This window comes from Alligator mississippiensis, chromosome 1, assembly GCF_030867095.1.
Source record: "Alligator mississippiensis isolate rAllMis1 chromosome 1, rAllMis1, whole genome shotgun sequence".
NCBI classification, from domain to species: domain Eukaryota; kingdom Metazoa; phylum Chordata; order Crocodylia; family Alligatoridae; genus Alligator; species Alligator mississippiensis.
In genome coordinates, this window is record NC_081824.1 from 138,201,042 (window position 1) to 138,217,763 (window position 16,722).

Sequence of the window (16,722 nt, forward strand, 5' to 3'; positions counted from 1 at the left end):
GCAACCCAAGGCATTTTTTTTTTTTTTTACTGATAACCAAGCTTTTTTATTGCCATATATTTTATTGCCATATGTTTTACATAATGTAAATGTAATCCTTCTGCAAGGCTCTGGGCAAGGGCTGGATTCAAATTTAGGAATTTAACACCAACCATAGTAAAATAAAGTTTGGTTGTCAGTAAAAAGTTTGCAGATTATCAGAAAAAAAATGTTCTTGGGTTGGCAACCCTGCTTGACTGTAGCAACACCATGGTGTCTCCATCCCAGGGATCCCCTGCTTACTGTCACATCCTGATGCCCCCAACCACACCCCATAACATGCTGCCACCCCCAGTCCACCCTCCAGCCTTACTCCTGCTGCCCCTGCTCTCCCCATCCTGGCACAGGCTCCCAAAGAAAGACTGTCTACCTACTTGAAACCAGCAGCATTATAGGCAAGAAATGGGATGCAGCAGCAGCAGCACATAGTTCAGGGGGAGAAGGGCTATAGAGGCTCCCATGGACTACAAAGCTCTAAGAGAATGCTCCCTGCAGAAGCATTTCCACTCAGACACCAGGGGGTGCCTCTCTGCTCTGGCTGTCCATCAACACTTGCCATTGGTTTCTTTCCAATAGGGGATCTTCAATCAAGCTCTCAGTTACTTAATATTTTTACAGAAAGCCTATTTTTTTCTTACAGACTTTATTGTCCAGAAATGTATGGACCATCCATAAAAAACAGTTAACTCCCACACAGGTTCAGTAATAGCTATTCTAGAGAAGGGTTGCCAACTATCCATAAATGTAAGGACGGTTCATAGAAAATAAAAGGCTTTGTTTTTTATGGAATGTCCAAAAATGTATACATAGTCAGTAACCCTGCTCTAGAATAGCTATTACTGAACCTGTGTGGGAATTAACTAGGAATGGATATTTTACTTTAGAGTCTCACCTTGCTTTACCCCAAGTAAATTTCCCTGTGTGGTCAGTCCCTAGAATGAGAAACACAGCATATTAGCTTGTGTTCTTGATTTGTTTTTTAGGTATACTTGCCACTGTTTGTGGGGTCCTAGTATTCTTTCTGCCTGAGACAAAGGGAATCTCCTTACCAGAGACAGTGGAAGATGTGGAACAGCTTTCGAGGTATGATGCGCCTCTGCTTCAGTGTTGCACTGATATGATTTTTCTGAGGAATTGGAAAGTGTTTTTTTTCCCATCCGTTGTCATAAATCAAAATCATATCATCCCATGGTAGTTCGTTCTTACAACATCAGAGTAAACACCTTAATAGGGCTCAGAAATACATCCACATGGTAATTTGATTTGACGGGTGCATTTTTCAATTCTTCAGTGGCAAGTGGATTAAAAAGAATGAATACAAATGGAAACTGGCTTTTTCTATAGAAAACTAGCTCCTTTGTCATAAGGAGACAGCTAATTTGTATGCATCTTACACAAATAATAGGAAAACCCTATTCCAAATTTGTTTTTAACTCTTTGAACATACCAGTAGCTCGTACTTAGGCAAAACCCCATTTAACTTATTGTGAGTTTTCCCTGAGTAAGGGATGCTGCATTGGACTATTTGACTCAATAGGAGCTTGTCTTTGTGAAGTTAGACAGGGTGGGCATTTGGTCAGGCCATAGGGAGCCTGGGTTCTAGTCCTGCTTTAGCTTCAGGAGTCAGAACATTTAGTTCCTATGTTCCAGCAAGGTTCCCTAATATCCAAACTGTGGGACAGACATGATTGTCAGCCCCTTCCACTCCTTTTCACTTGCAGCACCCCTCAGGAGGAGGTCAACCTAAAACCTAGGCCTGTCCTGGCTAAGTATTTCTTTTTAAGAACAGATTTAATTTATTAGAAAATGTTAAAGTTCAAATGACAAAGTTCAAAGCACAAGGAAATATAGAAAGACCCAGGGGAGAGAGGCTACACAGCAGATGATGTGGGTAGGGGTGGGAACCAATTAAGTTGCATGTGAATAGGGACCTACCGAATTCATGGTGGCAGTGGGCTGTGAAGTGGCTCCTTTAATCTTGAAGGTTCCCCCTGTATGCCCCCCCTCACTGATTGGTGTAAGGGACCCTCCATTTGCTCCTGATCAGCAGGGAGGCAAAAACCACAGTTTTAAACCAGGTACTGTTTCTGCCTCCTGGTTGGTAGCCAGAAACAGCAAGGCCACTGGGGTCGCTCAGCCAATCAGCAATGGTGTGGGGGGTGCATGGGGGAACTTAAAGAGTAAAGAAGCCACCACACAGCCTGCTTCCACCATGAATTTGGTAGGTCCCTACATATGAAACATGCAAGCAGCTAAGCCCTGGAGGGTAGAAGGGGGAAAGAGAGGGAGAGGGCATGACACTTGCAAAGCAAAGAATGTATGAGATCCCACACAACAATACTGTATTGTAATAGGGAGACGATTTGGAAAGCACATACAGTTACAAATCACAACATGCAGTATACAATTGTGGGGGTAGGGAACAGTCCAGGATTAAAAGTCCCTTGAAGGCAATTTGTGTGTGTGTGGAGTCAGGGAGGTGGCAGTCAGGTGGTTCCCTCTGCATCATTTCCAGCCCATGGTCTGGTAGGGTTCACATACTGCTACTGTCCCATGCCACTGTCCACGTACTGCCTCTATGTGTTCCACATAGATGCTCCTTGACCATCAGATGGTGTTGGACACCATGAAGTGCCACATCAACTTGGCATAGTGGTGGGATACACAGCAGGCACACAGGACATTCTTGTTGCTGGAGTCTTATTCTCCAAGCACCTGCCATATATCCCGCCACTGCATCATACTACACAGCAGTATCGAACAGTCACCAGTTATGGTTTTTGATTAATTACAATTTGGGGGGGTTTCCACTGCGCTTCTTTGCATCCATGGTAGATTTTATAGCAACAGAGTATAAATAGACTTAGACATGTTGCTGTGCAGCATTCAGTTGCTTTCAAACATACATGGAAGGGGCAAACATAGTTTCATAGAGCAGTGGTGTAATCAGGGCAGCTGTCCCGGGTACTGACTTGGGAGTGGATCCAGAAAAATGGCTGCCCCTATGTGTGGCAGCTGCCCCAGGTGCCCAGCCACAATTCAAGCAGTTTTGTGAGAAAAAGTAAAATGTCATTGATTGACTTATATTAGATGCTTAAAAATTACCTATGGGTCATTTACATGACCCTGTAGTGAAATAGAATTCTGCCCTGTTTTACTTATCTGCTTCAGTACACAAGAAAAAGGGATGGCATTATGAATGCGTATTGACAGTAAATAGAATTATAACTGTTTTCTTTTTTTTCTTTTCCTGTTATTTCAGTCTCTCCAGTAAAAATGGCAGGAAAAAGAAACATCAAGATACCACCTCTTACATTTGATCTTTCACTAAAGGCACTGAGCAAAACTTCCTGTTCACACACTGGGAATTTGGTTTCCATTTGATTCCATTTTAAAGTCTACAGTCAAGGATGGATTGAAGCCGTATTGCACTAGACAGCTCCAAGTGCTTCTTTCTAGCCCAGAGACATTAAAAATAAGAAATGTATTTTTATATGACTACAGAATAAATGCCTATTTTCTGAGTTTCTTGTTTCCAGGAAGGGAGCGTTGTGTGGTTCTTGGGAGAAAATATCCACTTATTTTGGATGCTCCACCTGGCCTAGCAAGCTCTTACTTAGTTTTATATATTTAAACCATTTCTTCATCTTCCACCATGTTACAGCAATTTGAGGGGAATCATGGTTTTTAGTTTTGGAGGTGTTACACTTCACTCCTTTGGCTTGGAGAGAAAAAAGTGTTTGATCCACCAAGAGGAAAAATCAGGGAAAGCAAGAGAACATCACTGGAACTGATCACAATGCAGGTGCCTGGTGAGTCTCACTTTTTATATGAAAGTATCTGGTGGGTATTCCTAATATCTGGGAAAGGGTTTGGCACTGTGTAGCTTCTGCCAGCTGAGGGGTTTCTTGAGGTCCTCCATTCTCCTTACACACATGCCCCACAAGCTTTTGTGAGCTGGAGCTCACTTTATCAGATACTGTCATCAGATGTTTCTGTGTGCCTTCCATATTCCTTCTCTATTTCAACCCCTCATTCTTCCCTCTGTGATAAAGGTTGGGTACACAGCCCTACTTCTCACTTCCTTCCATTATGATTTGTTTTCCTTCTGTCCAGGAGGTAAGTCATTCAGAGTTTTCACATGTTAAGCCTTTTCAGACAGGGATGAGATAGAGTGCTGCCATTAGCCAGTTGTTTGACCTAGAAATAATTACATAGGTGCTGGAAGCTATAGCTCTGCTAGTCTGTGCCCTGTTTCAGTTTTCTGATTTTCATCACAATCAACAGGGTTTTGGCAACTGTTGCCCAGAGTATTTCTTGAAATTGTGGGATTGATCAGATGTGGTGTTCAAAAGTTTTACAGGAAGGCGCACAACGAAATGCCTTTAAGTTGAATGTAAGGCCTCGCAAAGTTGGTAGCAGAGTTTCTACTATAGGACAGAGTTTCCACCTTGAGCTGGCATCACAAGCAAGCGTGTACACTGCAGTATGCAAATGGAGCCATGGTTGTAAATAAAATGGCTTTCCTGAAGGCAGAGGGGTATATACAAAGCACTTCTTTTCTCACTGGAATTTTGTGAAGTATACAAAATGTATCTCAACAGTTTCTAGTACTTCCTGCCTTGTTCCACTGAACTGCCATGCTGCTAAGTTTGCTTAAAGAAAATCGGAACTGTGACCACAACAAGATGTCTGCATATTTTGAAGAGGCAGAAGCAAGGCCCATGAGAAATGAAAGAATAATTTTCAGTGAGAATTTCCATTTTCCAAAACATGGTTCAATGGCAATAAGCTATTGGGCAAAGTAAGAGACATGAAATTAAATGCATATTTCCATGAAAGTATCTGGCTAAGTGCGTTGGAGTGGCAGATTAGAACATATCAGAAGAAATCTTTTTATGGTCCTTTGTACATGCCACAAAATTGGCTTTTAAAGTGGGTTAAATGCCCTTTTGCACAGCTTTAATAGCATTGCTGTTTGCACGTTTGATGGCGTATTGGACATTAAATGACTTTGGGACGTGGCAAAATAAAACACCTCCAAGGTGTTTTAGTTTGCTACCTTACAGCCATGGAGGGAAGCACCAGGCCCCATGCAGCTCAGGGCAGGGACTGTGCAGGCAGCCTGGTGGCAACTTGTGCAGACAGATTCCACTGAAGGAAAAAAAAAACAGCAAGCCTGATCATTTTTTCTCCCCGGAGCCTGCTTGCCTGCCTGAGCTACGTGGTGGCCCTGTGCTTCCCTCTATGGCTGTGGTGCCCCCCAGGACCACTCAGGCTGAGTGTCTGTGGGCAGGTACCACATGGGGGGGGTACCGCTGCTGCCGTGGAGGGAAGCACCAGCCCCCCCCCCGCAGCTCAGGGGCCACTCGGCCTGCCAGCAGCTTGCCCTCTCTGCCCCGCCACCGGAGAGGCAGGTAAGATCAGGCCCCAACCTTGTGTACACGTCACAGGAGTTTAATTTGCCCTAAACTGAAGCGGTATGTTTAAAAACCCACTGCTTCAATTTAGGGTGAAGTAAACCCCCATGGTGTGTACAAATGGCCAAAGTGACTAAGTGTCAGAACTGTGTCATCACACACTATTTTAAACAAGACTAAATAGATGCAGGCCCTCTTGTTTTTTTTTAACCTTGTTTGATTTAATTCAATATGAATATATATTTGCTGAATTTTAATGTTTCCTCAGCTCTTCAGTGAGAGGTTGTGGAGGAGGCCTTGGCTAATTTTAATCAAACAGATTATAGACAGAGATATGGGATGTTTTCGGTAACTCAGAGAAGTTTGTGTTTTTTTGTCAACTACTGTAGTTGCACTTTTGTTGTTAGTTGACATGCTTGAAAATGTGAAAACTTGTTTTTCAGGTGGTTCTGCTTCATTCTGGGCAGCATTATACAGTGTTCAGAATAAAATATAAATATTATATATCAGTATTTGAAATACTAGAAAACTGCATACACATTCCCTGTTGGGAATTTAAATTCTCTCTAGGTTACAGCTTGCTGTACGTGGATGTCAGAAAAATATCTGTGGAGGCCACCTGATTCTTTAATATAATAATATTTTACTAATAACTTGTGTTATATTTTCAGGTTAATTATGCCTCTTATACAATAAAATAAAACCTGTGCTAATGTTCATCTGCAAACAGAAATCTTAGACTAGAGGTGAAAAAAATCTCAGTCCCTGGGGGAATTCTTCCATATTAGCTGTAGTGTGGTATAGAGTCACCTGTGACAGAAGATGAGCAACACCAAAATGTCTTTGGTGATTTTAATTAGCAAGTTTCATTTTATTTGTATTATATTGTCTTTGTATTTATTGCGCTAATATCTTGATAGGAGGGAGGGATTACATTGTTGGAGGATACATGGAGTTCTGGTATGAGGACACCTCTAGTGGGAAACAGGGTGTATATGCATATACAACAGTATGCTACATGTAAAAATGACTGTATAGTTGTAAAGTCACATCTGCTTTTATCTCTTATTCACTGAGCCATATGGAAAATTCTGTAAGAGGGATGTTATTCTCTATAAAATTGTTTGGTTCATGTTAAAAAGTCCACAAAAAAGATACTTTCCTGTTAAATTCTATAGATTTGCAGTGTTTTCTATAAATCTCTATCAATTCTATTACTAGAAATATTTATAGAGCTTTTCTATAAGGAGGGGAAAAAGAGAACATGCATATCAATGTACCAGAGAGTAATCCAATAGGAGGAGTAAAATAATTATTTGTTCCGACCCCTTTTTATCTTCTCTGAGCCAGCAGAAGGAGTAAATGAGGACACAGCATAATCATCCTTATGACCTTCCTGTTGGCTCATGCTTAGGTAATGATTCATTGAACTCATTCAGGACCTGGGCCAGAACTGTCTTGAGGCACGTCATGACCTACTGAGGCCAGGAAGAAGCAAGGGTGCTCAGGACCCAAGGGTGTTGAGAGGAGCCCAAACAATCTCTGAATAGAGCACTTAAGACATAGGAGGATCCAGGAATTTAAAAAGGGGGTTGCAGCAGTTAGGAAAGGTGATGCAGCTTGGCCATGGGAAGGATTGGGGGTAAAGCAGAGCTGGAGGCCCCAGGCCCAAAAACAGGGGTTCTGGGTAGGGAGCAGGTGCAGGAAGGGGGAACCTGACCAAGCTTGGCACCCCATGCAGCCCCTACAGCCCCTAGCTACAGCAGCTGCCCTGGGGCTCGCCCAATGTCTGAGTCAATGAGGAATAGTGGCAGGTGGGTCCCTCCCTCCCTCCCTGCACCTATTTCCAGAGGATCCAGGTATGGTGAGTGGCTGGGATGGTGGCAGGAGATTGCTCCCAGCCTTGGCAGGGGAGAGCTCACTGTGCTATGCAGTGGAAGGAAAATGTGGCATCACCACACCCGCCTGAATCAGCCCCTGACTTTAAGATTCAGGTTTCAGTATCATGGGGTTGCACCCTCTTTGAGTGACTTTATAGTAGGTTTTATTCAGTTAAAAGACAAAGAGTGACTTTCTTAACTGCCATTCACATGATGTATGGAAACTAAGAAACTGCATTCTTCTTGAGAATTACATAAACATAGCTAGTAAGGATTTTGTCATAGGGATTTAGCAGACTAGAAGTCAAGTTGTTCTTATATGGCTGCATGGACTCTGTGAAGAGATAAAGGCTGCAAATATTGTTTTTGTGAACATCAGCACGCTCGATAAGAAGCACAAGAAGCAGTTTTCTGGCTCAAAGTCACTTTACTGTTATGAAATGAGGTTTCCTGGCTAAAAGTCATAGGAGAGGAGTGTGATGACACCACTTTTATGTCATGGCTGAAAGAGAGGAGCAGAATCAAGCAGAGTCCGGTAGTTTGGAAGGCCAGTATGGTGAGTATGGAAGGCCAGGATGTCCAGTGATATGAGAAGATGAATTCCTGGGTATAAGGACATTTGTAGGCCTGATAGTTTTCTTAAGGGTGGTTCTGCATGTACTTTTGAAGAAATAGTCCTCCTTATGACAAGTTCTGTGAAGCAGAGAATTCTCTGAACACCAGAGGCTACACATTTAAAGTGACACTGAAAATAGCAATCTGGGAACAGAAAGTCATTTTGAAATGTTTAATCATTTGACAGTTTATTATTACATGGTATAGAAAACAACAGACTGTCCTAAAATAGGTACCAGTCTCTCTGGCTGGAAAGTACTGAATATTATTTTTCTTCTTTTCCTTTTCTCTGTTGCTTGTAGAACCATTAATATGATCTGTATCTGAAGGCAGAGCATTTAGCTTCTATCACATAAAGATAGGGTGCTATTTGTCCTGTTTTCATTGGGATGGTCCGATTTTAACACCTGTCCCCAGGATCGATCAATTTGGTCAAATGAGTGCTTTTCACCCATTTTCAGCACCCAGGACTTGTTTAAAATGGGTCTGTCCCAGCAAAAATAGGACTGTTTTACATACAACCTCCTCCTGCTCCTCCTGCTCTCTGTCAAGCTCAACTGACATGGAAATTGAAAGTGCCAAAGAGCGGGATAGGGGAATTTTTACACTCAGGAAATATAGTCATCCTACATACCAATGTAAATACTTTCCTATCAGAGAGAAATATGCATCTCTGGTTTATGTAATGAAACATGACTGGTACTGACAATCTTATGCTCTAGAATGGATTGTCATATGCTGTTCACTGCTGTAAAGACCTGCTTCATTTACTACTTCTGTCTCTACTATGGGCTAACTTTAAGATGATATTTCTGATGCAGTGTTCTTATGTGCTGAGGCATGAGTATCCATAACAATAAAAATTGTGAATGTACATAATGAATCCGTTTCTTTTGTCTACCCCTATTTTAACCCCAAAAGGAAAACAATGCCTGAAGTAGCCTGTCATGCACAAAGGATATTCAAAACACAAGCAGTCTCTTCACCCACTTATCACCTTGTTGCTAAAAGGGCTCTCTTTCCCTTCATCATCCCCTGTGGAAAGATTTTCTTCATTTTCCATCTCAAAGATAGTGGACGGGACAGAATAAACTCCATTCTCCTTTTTTTTGCCTTCCTCTGACTGTTTGTGAAGGTGAAAAAATATTCCAGGGGTCCTTTACTGTCTTCTTCTGTCTGTGGTAGGCAGCACAGCCTCCAGGTTCCAGGAAATTGGCTGAGAAATCCCCATAATTTCAGACACACCTGCCAAAGTGGGAGGTATGTTAGAGCCATTGTAGTGTTGCCTTAAGGAACCACATGCGGGTCAAAATCCACTGATGGCGGACTGTTTCTTTAGACCACTCAAGTGCAAATAATGCCTTGTTAGCGGCTAGGAAGGGAAAGGTTGAACTGCAGTCATCAGCAGTGATATAGCTGTTCTGTTAATATGTTGAGGGAACAAAAAAGGTCAGGAAAGTAAACTTTTGAGGACAATTTATTTTATTCACAAGAGCTGTATGTCAAGGATTGAAATGTTTGTATCCAATTACGCAAGAGAACTGGATATTTTCAACACAGAATACAGCAGAATATAAAACATATTGAAAGAGGCTAACAAACAATCCATTTGGTCTCTTGACAATGACTGTTAATTTACAGTAGCTTACAAATTTACAGTAATTTACAATTGATTATTTTAGATTAATGCTGTATTTAGAATCGCATTTTCCTAGCGTGTGCATTGCTCTCCAGGAAAGGTCAGTGAATACCCAGCATTCAGTTGTTAGCAATTGTACGCTCAATCCAAGAAATATAACTAGAAACTCGGACATAAACACCAGGTTTTCTGGGCTGGGCACAACCAAGACCCCAAGAGGTGACCCCATGTTGGATGAATTTATCATGTTCAGGGCAAACTAAAGGTCCCCCACTGTCTCCCTGCAAAGAGAAGAAAAGGGTAATTAATTACCTGTGGTCAAAAATACGCAAGCAGTAACATAAAGGAAGGGGACACAGAAGTTGAAACATCTCCCCAGGTCAACTTCTCATGAGGAAAACACCTGAACGCTAACCTGAGAGGAGCTATGCAGTCCATGCCTGTTGGTTAATTTAGTCAAGTTTATTTGTAGAATCAGGGGATTATGCAAGGGGCACTTAAAAGCCATTAATCATTAGCCCTATTCTTCCTTCCTCTAGCAACCCTCTGCCCCTTCCCTTTCAGGACATCTCTGCAATTTTTCTACCTTGTCCCACTGAAACTTTGATTTCAGAAGTGGGAAGTACTATTGCTGCTGTTACATAGACCAGTAAGCCTGACGACTCCTGCCTCCCTTTCTGTCCTGGATTCCTCTTCTACAGTGAGACACACAAAGTGAGAGCTAGTGGAAAATGCTTCCAGTACCTGAGCTAGATCATTTATAGCTAACTCACATATCTCTACTTTGCACTGAGATCTCCAGTGTAGGCATACCCCATGAATGATCTATTCTTCTGCTTTTACCAAGGGAAGAGAAAGGAAAGGAGGAGAAGGCCCCATACAGGTTTTCAACACTTATGCTTTAAGAACAGGGGTTACTGAGCCATGATTTGCTGAGCCAAGCTCAGGGAATGGGAAGGAACTTTAGTAGCTTACTTCTCACTAACCCAGCTGGATTTAAAAAAAAAAAAGTGTTTCCTACATGTTCAATGTAGGTGCTTGGGGGGCTTCCTTATGTCCAGCCTGAAATGGTCTTGCAGTAGTTTATAACCTTTCGATCTCATCATCCCTTGGGGCGCTCTGGTGAACAAACGTTCCCCCACATACTGATGGTCACCCTTGATAAACTTACAGGTGGCCATCAGATCACCCCTGAGCCTGCATTTTTCCAGGCTAAAGAGCCCCATAGCTCTCAGCCTGTCATCATAAGGTCTGTTTTCCTGACCTCTGATCATGCTCATGACTCTTCTCTGCACTCTCTCAAGCTTCTCCACATCCTTTTTGAATTGTGGGGCCCAAAACTGGACGCAGTACTCCAGCTGCAGCCTCACCAGGGCTGAATACAAGGGGAGAATGATGTCCCGGGATTTGCTTGAGAAGCATCTATGGATGCAAGCCAGCGTTTTGGTCGTTTTACTAGCCGCAGCATCGCATTGCAGGCTCATGTTCATCTTGTGGTCTCTTTACTGAGAAAAGTTCCTATCATATAAGTAGGTCAAGAAGATTTTTAAAGTCTTTTCACATGTTAAAGGAAGTGGGAAACTGGAAATACTTTAGGCCTTAATCCCCTGGGAAAAAAAAGCCTTCATGGACATGTGAGTGCCCATCAACACCACCACTTTCCCTACAACAAAAGGGAAATATACTCAAATGTGGGAGCACATTTTACACCAGGCCAATGATATGATTTTCACAGCAGTTGGCTACCTGGGAGAATGGACCAGTTGGCTATTGCGTTATGTCAACAATGGAGACAGCAATGTAGTGTAGTGTAGCCGTACCCAAGCAAACTTTAAAGAGCCAGGTCAGATACCAGAAACAGTGTCATTACACACAACATAGACCTTCAAGAAGCGGGGTGAAGCAGCCCATAGGGTGCAGCTCTACCCTATGAAGTATGTCCTCTAGTTTTCATTAATGGACAAGGGAGCAAGGAAGGACTAGACACAGTAGCATAACGAGGTAGGCAAATGGGAAACCAGCCTGGGTGCCAGAATGATGGCCTCCTGATGTGTCTATGGTGCCGTAGCAGTTATAGAGCTGCAATAGCTAGGGGCAGGCAGATTGTGCCACTGCTGTAGCAACAGCCACAGCAACAACCAAGGTCAAGCAGACCACTGTATGCCAGTAGCAGCAGAGGACTTTGAGCCCAGGGTCAAATAAAACTGACTTGCTCTCCTGGCCCCTGTTCTCTGGCATTCGGTACCCCTCCCCCTGCATGGTTCTACCCAGGAAATGAACCTTGCTAAGTATGTCTCTGACTAAACCCTATATACACTTTCAGCATTTATGTTTCAAAGTGGGTGGACTGAGACATGGTTTTCTAAGGTTAATTCTGAGTCCCTGAATTGCATAGAACATATTGTCATTTGCCTTGTGTGTATGCTTAAAAGAAGTTTTGATATTTCCAGTCTTTTCTTACCTGGCAGCTATCAGTACCACCATCAATATTCCCAGCACAGAGCTCAGTGCTTTTAACTTTATTGTGCAGAAATTCAGGGCGATTGCATATTTTATTCTCAATCACAGGGAAGCCAGTTTCTTTTAGTTTGCCCTCTCCACCAGTACCTTTGCAAATAAAGAACCAAAGAATTATAAACTGTATTGATAAACCAGTGCCTTATCAGCATGAGCAGTGTGGTTCTGTGGGTAGGGAGTTGGCCTGAGAAGGGGTGAGTCCTGGTTCACTGTAGCCCTGATCCAAAACCCATTAAGTCAGCAGGAGTTTTTGCAAAGTCACTCCTCGTCTTTATGTTTGAGTTTCCCTATCTCTACAATGGAGATAGTAATGATTACTCTATCTTTCAAGGTGCTTTAAAATAAATTAATGACAAGTAGTTGTTAAATACTTAGTACTGAGAGAGTATTTTCTATGCGCAAGTTTTCATTAGGATGAAGTGGCAGCACATTTGATTCTGGAAAAAAAGATGAACAAATTAGCTGGGATTTGTTTAAAAGTCTTTTAAACTACATCAGACCTCATCTTTGAAAAATCTGCCAAGTTCAGAGAACTTGGAAGCCATTGTGATAATGGGTTATAACATTTTGAACATTCTTCCTTCCAGCTGAATGATCTACAAAACGCTCAAATCCTTAACTCCTTCTGGCTCAAAGCTGAAGCAATGGACCGCTCTTGTTTGAAATGTAAGATTCCCTCCCGCCTCCAACTCCTAACATCCCAGCCAAGTGGGCTTAGACACTTTTGAGGCACTCTTCTGGCCTCACTTGTGGCAGTACTATCAGAAGCACAGTGACAAACCATTCTGTATGATAATTCCAGGAAAGAAAAATATGGTGATGAGTTTGTAATCTGAATTTAAATTAAATCCTGAAGTTTGGATCCACATTATTATATCACTATTATAGAGAAATAAGGCTGGAAGGGGGACCTCAAGAGATCATCTGGTCCAACCAAGGTTCACATTTGTACTTTCCCAAAGTTTGGGTGTAAGGAATAATTTCAATCCAGCCTTTACGTTCAGTGCATTGTACAGCAAGTGTGCAGCTCTATATAGAGTCTGGATCCACAGCCAGATTTTCTGAAGTGTCAGGTGATCAGATCTTGCCCTTTGGTATCCATCTCTAATTCTGATTTTGTTAACTGACACACTACAGTTTTCTCTTCCCTTCCTAAAATTGCCTTCCCCATGGTAAAATTCTAAAGTGATGCCATAATGTAACAAGTGCATTAAATGAATCAAACATGGGGGGATGCTGTCATCTTGTGGCCAAACTGTAAAAAATGGATCGGAAAAGAATGGTGGAAGTGGGAAGCCAGAAAGTCCACAGATTTCTTTAGAGGAAGGACTCTTTATTGGCGGGTTACACCATGTAATATTATCTGAGTTAGTATTACCTGAATTAGTATTATTTGACTTTTACCAACAATGTGCCTGTAACTAACCAATGTATAGAAAGCAAGAGAATTCCAAAAAATACCCCCTAAAACTTAGTTAAATAAACACACAGATGTGGCTTACTGTGAGAACCAGTGATGGGGAAAATTTGACATGTGTTTTTTATTACAAATAGATGTAGAGAAGAGATGGGTTTCTAAGAGGAGGGATATCCTGGCAACCTGGAATGGAAAGGCCATTCTTCACATAGGGGAAAATGTGTTCAGACCACAGTGGGACTCTAGAGAATGGCATCAGGGTAGAACTGAGGGCACAGGATAGAAGAAGAAGATCATATCAAACAGGGAAATGGGAAAGGTTTGAAAGGGAGGTTGAGGTTTTAACTGAGTGCAGACTTGTAGATTAGATTGCTTGTGAGAGAAAATGAGGACAAGACTAGACAAATATCCCTCCAGTTTGCTTCAATAGGGGAACAGAAAAGCGAATAGACTGGGCACGGGCAGTTGATTTTTAGATCTGATTCCCCTTTTATTTGTACTTGTTTTAACCAATCAATGTGGGTTTGCATGAGGTGAAGGGAAATGGAATGAATTGCATTGCCCTGGAATAGTTGATTTATGAAAAGTACATTAATTTGTGTTGCCCCCCCGCCATGCAAGATGGTTATGCATTTCAGATGCAGATTGTACAAATCCTGGGAAGAGCAGTGAGAGAGTGTGCCTCACCTTGGGTTTCTCCCCAACCAGTTACATAGCATTCTATTTTGCCTCCTACTACTGTATGTGCCTTTGGCAAGCAAGCTGGGATTACGTAGTCATTGATCAGTGCAGGACTGAAATAAACAAAAACAAGAGGTAAAACTTTTAACATTTCTGTCTCTGATGCTATGGTCTAGCTTCTGTAGGGATGTGGTGCTTGGTGGGCCATGGCCAACACTGTAGAAACTAACTCCCTCCTTCCTCAAGGTAGGAAGAGGCACAAAGCACATGATTTTCCAGCCATACCTCTGTTGGTGTTCTTCTCCCACCCACTAGCACCCCACTGGAGCTGCAACAGGAGCTGCGGCCAGGCACCTTCCTTTTCAGTCTTCCTAAGCCTGTCCTCTCCCTCTCTCAAACTAGGCAACAGGATCAAATGGTTTTTGTTGCTGGGACCTTCCACATGCCAGAAGGCAAGAGCAGGGTTTTCCTTATATGTCTTGCCCAGTGATTCTCAACCAAGATGCTGTGGCTTTCCAAGGTGCTACCAAATCCTTTGAAGGGTGTTGCAAGGTTTTGATGCAATAAGCAGATAAATGCGAGCTCAGGTTTGTCCCTGCCTAGCTGATCTCCCACCTCACTGTCCAGCTTCTGCAAAGAGGCAAACACTGTAATAGATAAATTAGTTTTTAAAACTGCATGCCACTCAATTCACAAATTTATGGAAGGCTGCCTTGAGAGATGCCTGGAGTCCAAATAAGAGGTGTCTGGAGTCCAAAAAGGTTGAGAACCACTGGTCTAGCCTAACATATATATTAACATACAGTCACTTCTACACCATCTGCCATTTGTAATATCTACATCCAGATGAGTACATTCATGACTCCAGTGAAAAAGGGTTTAGGAGGAAAACTTTGGCTGAAATGATACCTGCTCAACTTCAGCAAGGCAATGTCTGCTCCGTCTGGCTCCTTGAATAACGCTTCAACATCTCGGATTTGCAGAGATGGATCTTTCTTCGCTTCATGGTGAAGCCCGAGGAAGACTTTGTATGAAGAAGGCCTTTGGGACCTGTGAGAAAAAATCACTAGGGTGAAGTTATATGTACATATGCAGGGCTTTCACCCCAGTTGACACTACAGCTTTTTCTAGAGAATCATCGATGGATGAGAGTTAGATCAACCTGCTGTCTTCTACAAAAAGTAAGCTTGAATTTTTTTTTAGATGTTTTGCTCTAATCATCATCTGTTGCCAAATGCTAGTGCTTTCTTGCTGAATCTGTAGACAGGGATCTCCAACATCTCTATTATTCCTCAGAAGTTTCCCAAGCAGCAGCAAGGGAAATGAAAGCAATTCCACAGAGTCATTGAGACTTCTCCCAGGGAACAATGAAAGCCACAAGAATTGTCATGGTCTCAGTCTTCTGCTCCAAGATAGGAGCAGCAGCAGAGTCAGATACTATAGAGCTGTTTACTTCACAGGAAGCCTTGAAATAAAGAATAAGGTGGGAAGGGCACAACAACCAGGAGGTCAGGAAAAGGGTACAAGTTTGTTGACACAAATTATTTTTGCAGCAGCTGCCATGGTGGGGGATAGACAAAGTACTTGGAGTAGTTGGCCAAATTCATCTGGCCCCAAAAGCTGGATAACTAGTGCAGGGCCAGCCCATGGGCTGGATCAGGCCCTCAGGCATGCTGGATGCAGCACCTGTGGTGCTCATTCCAGGGCCCACGCTGCATGTGACATCCATTCTGGCTGGTCCAGGATCTGCACCACATTCAGCATGGGTCCTGGAGCAGCTATGGGGGAAGTGATGTGTGGCAGTGTCCTGGGTTCTGTGTGCAGGGCCAATCTGGCATGCACCATGCATGGCTTGTGGTTCTACTCTGAGACCCAGCCCACCTGGCAGTATCTGGCCCATGGGCTGTATGTTTGACGCCCCTTAAACAGAGCTACACCTAGCAGGAAATTTGTCAAGCTCATCATGAAAAGTAGTTTATAAATACATTAGAAATAAGAGGAAAACCAAAAAAGGGTAGGTCCCTTACTGAATGGGGAAGGGAAATCTAAAAATAGACAATGTGGAGGAGCATACTGTTCAATGCTTCTTTTTTTTTTACTTCTCCTCACAAAAAGGCTGGTTGTCAGATGAAGAGTACAATTAATATCAAGGACTGAGGTCCCTACTCTGTCAAGAGTAGGTGGAGAACAAATTAGATATCATTTAGTTAAACTGGTGTTTTCAAGTCAGCAGGGCTAGGTAAGGTTTGCCCTAGAGGATTGGAATTTAAAATAACCTTGATAAACTGAAAAATTGTCTAAAATGAATAGAATGAACTTCACTAAGTAAAATTCAAAGTACTACATTTAGGAAGGAGCAATAAAATGTACAAACATAAAATGGGAACTGATTGGTTTGGCTGCAGTACTGTGGCAAAGGGTCTGGGAACTTATAATGGAGCGCAAGCTGAATACGAGAAACAAGATCATTTTGTTACAACTCCCCCTACCCCACAATCCTCATGCTAGAATGTA

The 16,722-nt window shown here is 42.5% G+C and overlaps 2 protein-coding genes across 3 annotated transcripts in view; one reads left to right on the top strand and one right to left on the bottom strand.

Moving 5' to 3' along the window:
* LOC102573065 (solute carrier family 22 member 3) overlaps window positions 1–3,577 on the top strand; it is a 66,940-nt gene extending 63,363 nt beyond the window's left edge. Inside the window, exons 10-11 of the mRNA XM_006275804.4 lie at window positions 1,023–1,122; window positions 3,302–3,577. Of these exons, the coding sequence (XP_006275866.1) occupies window positions 1,023–1,122; window positions 3,302–3,359 (158 nt within the window). The 3' untranslated portion in view covers window positions 3,360–3,577. The remainder of the gene's footprint in view (window positions 1–1,022; window positions 1,123–3,301) is intronic.
* Window positions 3,578–9,418: 5,841 nt separating this feature from the next.
* The window catches only part of PLG (plasminogen), a 77,211-nt gene continuing 69,907 nt past the window's right edge, over window positions 9,419–16,722 (bottom strand). For both annotated transcript variants that reach the window (XM_014596762.3, XM_019479886.2), the window contains exons 16-19: window positions 15,118–15,258; window positions 14,215–14,321; window positions 12,055–12,200; window positions 9,419–9,874 (exon numbers count right to left, since the gene is read on the bottom strand). In XM_014596762.3, the coding sequence (XP_014452248.1) occupies window positions 9,713–9,874; window positions 12,055–12,200; window positions 14,215–14,321; window positions 15,118–15,258 (556 nt within the window). In that variant the 3' untranslated portion in view covers window positions 9,419–9,712. The remainder of the gene's footprint in view (window positions 9,875–12,054; window positions 12,201–14,214; window positions 14,322–15,117; window positions 15,259–16,722) is intronic.